At 47.1% G+C, this 4,765-nt stretch overlaps 1 protein-coding gene across 1 annotated transcript; it reads right to left on the reverse strand.

Moving 5' to 3' along the window:
* Positions 1-1,305: 1,305 nt before the first annotated feature.
* LOC308551317 (spindlin-2B) lies at positions 1,306-3,199 on the reverse strand. Its single transcript, XM_081125784.1, has 2 exons — positions 2,725-3,199; positions 1,306-2,254 (listed from the first exon to the last, which is right to left on the reverse strand). The coding sequence occupies exon 2, from the start codon at positions 2,250-2,252 to the stop codon at positions 1,476-1,478; it is 777 nt and encodes a 258-aa protein (XP_080981910.1). The 5' UTR covers positions 2,253-2,254; positions 2,725-3,199; the 3' UTR covers positions 1,306-1,475.
* Positions 3,200-4,765: the final 1,566 nt, after the last annotated feature.

A 4,765-nucleotide genomic window follows, 5' to 3' on the forward strand; every position in this document is an offset into this window, starting at 1 on the left:
GGGATACAATAAGCCAACTTGTTCGGATACAGTCAACAGTGGGGCTTCTGAGGGCAGCAGACCTCAATTTGGTGGAGCACTGGCTGGAGCCACCTGTCGTTTCAGGCAGCTACTGAGAGAAGCATGGACTGTCATGCTCCACGCCCTGGAGAGAAACAGTAGGTGCAACCCTCTGATGCCTCTCCTCTGTAGGGAGGCAAGGTACAGCCCAGCCAGGGACAGGACAATGAAGGGACTGATGTACATGGCTTCTGCAAGGTTCATTTTTTGTGCATAAAATACTTTCCAAATGCAGTGGCCCAGCTTTTAAGTTCTGAGAGCCCCACTGACCCAATCCCCACAGAAATTGTTTATACGGTGTAGGGTAAAGGAACGAAGACCTTCAGGTCCCTGATTTACTACACCTGGGTCCTCTGGGAAATGTGAGGCCACCCACAGCCACATGCTTAAGTGCACAGTGTCAGTGTGTTTAGGCTGAGGGTTGGGGGCTCTGCTTTGCAGTTGTGGCATGAATTCCCTGAAATAAAAGTTTTAGGTATAACCTTGGCTCCTGCTTAACCCTTGAGTCATCCCTGTCAAAATGCCCTTCTAGGGAACCTCCAATCCATCTGGTTTCTTTGAAAGTTGCCACATCCTTTGTGCACAGAGCCAGGGACAGCGATGTGGATACTGTCGGAAGTCCAAGTTTTTCCTGGGCCTTGCCATCTCTCATGAGTCCCACTCCCCACACCTTTTTCTGTATTCTCACTGCCTTGGTCAGTCTTTCTTCTTAGAGTTCCTCCTTCCTCAGTATCCCTGGCCCTTGGCCCCTCATACATGCATAGGCTCTCCCTTAGAGTATCCTTTAGCCTCTCCCCAAATCCCTGCCAACTTTGTCTTTCTCCCTTGCTCTGGACCCCTTCTGAGCTTTTTTTGTGCCCCTCTCTACTCAATTTATTCTGTCTGTTTTCCTCTAAGCCCCAAGGTCTCCCTCTCCCTCTGTTATTCTTCACCACCTCCCAGTTGGGTGCCTCCCCCTCCTAAGACATCCCTCCTCCCAGGGAGCCCCTCCATTTCTGGCCCCTCCCCACTTCTTCCTAAGCAGTCACTTCTCCTTTCCCCTCCCCCCACAGCCCATCTCTGGTTTCTTCTCCTCCCTCCTCCCTAGACTAGGCCAGCTAAGTCTTATTCCATTTTTAGATGACTGATTAGATACTAGCTGAACTTTATTCACAGCCTGAATTTACAGCTGTCCCTTCCTTTCATGCCCCATCCACCAAACACACCCAATCTGTTCAACATGATAAAGTCCTTACACACAGCAAGTCATGTCCACACACATTTGTATTTTTCAGAACAAAACAACAGTTATGCTGGCAAAGATGCTGAATTAACGGGGACCCTTAAGCTTCCAAAACACTGAAAAGCAACATTATTTTGCATGTCCACAAAGTATACATCTGTTTTCACAAATGTGGCAAAGTGTACCCTAACAGTTAGGACTTTTTCACCAAATCATAGACATAGATATGGAAATCATCATCAAACTTGATGAAGTACACAGAGGGTTTGGCTTCCACTTGGTGAATGACCATGCCAATCCGTTTGGAGCCATCTTCTTTGGTATATTCCACATGTTTGCCTATCAGGCCATCTACAACTCCTCCTGTTTCCCTTTCTGCTGGAGGAGACTCGCTGGACTCTGGCATGATACGGAGGTCTCCTTCTTTATAGTCATCTAGAAGCTGGTACATGTACAAGACAGGATCTTTCTCATAGGTAATATAAAACCAGGCTTTCATGATTGGTGCTTGCGCTAGGACCATCCCTCTCCATTCATCCTTAGAACCATGCTCGCCCTCAAACATATGTTCCACGGCTTTACCAACTATGGTATTTGCAAGGTTTGCATCAGTGATTTGAGATGATGCCACCCTGTCAGAAAGAATTTTAAGAGACAAAACTCTTTCATCTCTGTGAAGTTCCAGTCCATAGACACAGTCAATTCCATCATATTTCACCAGATAAAGAGAGGGATTTATAGGCACCTGATCCAGAACGGTTCCTTTCCACTGGGTGATGGGCTCGTCGCCTTCCTTCCATCCGTGTGAAATTCTGCAGCCCACGATGTTCCTGCGGGGCTGGGATGAAGGTCTGCCCCTCTGTTTCTTTTGGAAGGTTCTTTTCTTCGTCATGTTTGCAGACCCAGCGGCCCGTCCCGCTGGTGCCCTGGTTTGTAGCCCTTCAGCTTCCTGTGCATTGGGGGTCTTCATGCCTGCAGCCAGCGGGAGCAGAGAAGATAAGAGAGAAGGTAAGAAGACATTCAACATGCCATAAGGCGAAGCTCTCCCCACAGCGACATCTCTACGGACCCAGCGCTGGCAACAAAATTTTCCCTATGAGCCTGTAACCACTGCTGGAAATCCTGGCTGCATGCCTGCAAGTGCTCTCCCTCCTAGGTTCCTTTAGGCTGCAGAAAGGGCAGCAGTGGCAGTGGTGCTGGCTGGAGTTAGGAACTCAGCAGGAGGGGACAGGCTACCTCCCCGTTCAGAGTCCCTCGCCTCCACCGCCCACTACTGGTGCCCACTCTAAATCCCCTGCAAAGCGCCTAGCCCTCCCCTGCTTTGACCCGCGGGCACTCACTGTCCTCCAGCCGTGGGCACCCCAGCCTCACTCGGAGTCAGCCTCCATCCCCTATCTCCTGCAGGAGTCCACCCCGTCTCTCTCCTCCAACCAGCTACCTACCAATGGCCTTGCCTGCCTGCCGTCCACCTCCCGAGATCGCGGGCTTCACGTGCCCAAATCGGACTCCTCGCTCCTGCCTTCGCTGTGAGTCTGTGTGGAAGGAGAATTAGGGGGCGGCGAGCGGCGAGCTTGCAAGAGCTGGTTAGAGAAGCTCCGTAGATGAGGAGCGTGTCTGGGAGGGCGTGCCGGCAGGCGAAGAGGGTGGCGGCTGTGTCTCCAGCACTGTGCTCACGGACCCTCTGCCTCCCAGTCGGCGGCAGAGGCCCCTCTGCCACATTGGGATCCCACCAGCCGCTACTGCTGCAGCAGTCTCCTCCCCTTTTCCGCACAAAAATGCGCTCTTAGTATTTGTCCGCAAAGAGGCCTCCCCTTCCTGCTATGCACTGCACAGCCTGCCTTTCTTGCCTAGGAAAAGAGCCTAGGCTTCTCCCAGTTCCAAAATTCATACCTTTGTGACCTATTGGTGCTCCTTTCTTCTTTTATTCCCCACCTTCACCCTCTCATGCTTTCTAGCTCCACCCCTCAGTTCTCTGCTAGAGTGGTTTTCCATTCTTAACACATTCCTCACATTTTTGCATGCACACATATTCACACAGAAATACCTTACTTTACTCAAAACATATATGGATTCAGAAATCCTTTATATCCATACACAAATATATGTGTGTGCATACATATGTACATTTTCTGTATAATATTTGCAGATATTCATATTCACAAACACATATTCCGAAATATACACCACTACCTAACCACGACAGACATAATTCTTTGTATGCACATACCTAGAAATACCCATAATAAGAGTATCTTGAAATCACGGGTAAGCTTCTTTTAAATTTGGAGACCTAATTTTGGGGAAAAAATTTATTCTCTAATGTAATTGCAATTTATAACAAACTATATCTATTTTTACTTAAAGTGGCATCCATTTTGTATCTTTTGTATTTTCTTTGTTATTTATAATTTTTTGTCCATAGTACCCCATAATCCTGTAAAATATCAATATTATTATGGTTCTTTATCAGGTAGGATGTTATCAATTACATGCAAATTGAAAACCACCTCATATTGATTTAAAATAAAAAGAATTTATTGGCTACTTATTTGAAAAATATAATAGGTGTTAGATTAGACTTAATCTAAGTGCTCAGTATTATGAACTGAATTCTGTTCCCGCTAAATTTATATATTGAAGTCCTAGCCCCCTGCACCTCAGAGTGTGAAAATATTTGGAGGTAAGATCTTTAAAGAGGTAATAAGTAAAACGGGGTCACATAGGTTCGCCTTAATCTAGTATCAGTGGTGTCCTTATAAGAAGAGATTTGAACTCAGATACACATGGAAGAATGACCATGTAAATACTGAGGGAGAATCCTCAGGAAAAAATCAACTCTGAGGACACCATGATCTTGGACACCTAGTTTCCAGAATTGTGAGAAAATAAATTTGTGTTGTTTAAGCCACTGAGTCTCTGGTCTCTCTTTCTCTCTTTCTCTCTTTCTCTCTTTCTCTCTTTCTCTCCCTCTCTCCCTCTCTCCCTCCCTCCCTCCCTCCCTCCCTCCCTCCCTCCCTCCCTCCCTCCCTCCCTCCCTCCCTCCCTCCCTCCCTTCTTTCTTTCCTTCCTTCCTTCCTTCCTTCCTTCCTTCCTTCCTTCCTTCCTTCCTTCCTTCCTTCCTTCCTTCCTTCCTTCTTTCTTTCTTTCTTTCTTTCTTTCTTTTTTTTCTTCTTTCTTTTCTCTCTCTCTCTATATCTCTCTCTCTCTCCTCTCTCTCCCTCCCTCCCTCTCTCTTCCTTTCTTTTTCCTTTTCTTTCTTTTTGTGTTAATCCTCACGAAGGATATTTTTTCCATTGATTTTTCTTAGAGAGAGTGGAGGGGACAGAGGAGACATATTGATTGGTTGCCTCCCGAACAGACCCTGACTGGGGATGGAGCTTGCAATCGAGGTGCATGCCCTTGACCGGGAATCAAACCCTCAACCACAGGCCAACGCTTTAACCACTGAGCCAAAGTGGCCAGGGCTACAGCAACTTTTTAAAA

This window comes from Miniopterus schreibersii (genome assembly GCF_964146895.1).
Source record: "Miniopterus schreibersii genome assembly, chromosome: X".
In the NCBI taxonomy this organism is placed as follows: domain Eukaryota; kingdom Metazoa; phylum Chordata; class Mammalia; order Chiroptera; family Miniopteridae; genus Miniopterus; species Miniopterus schreibersii.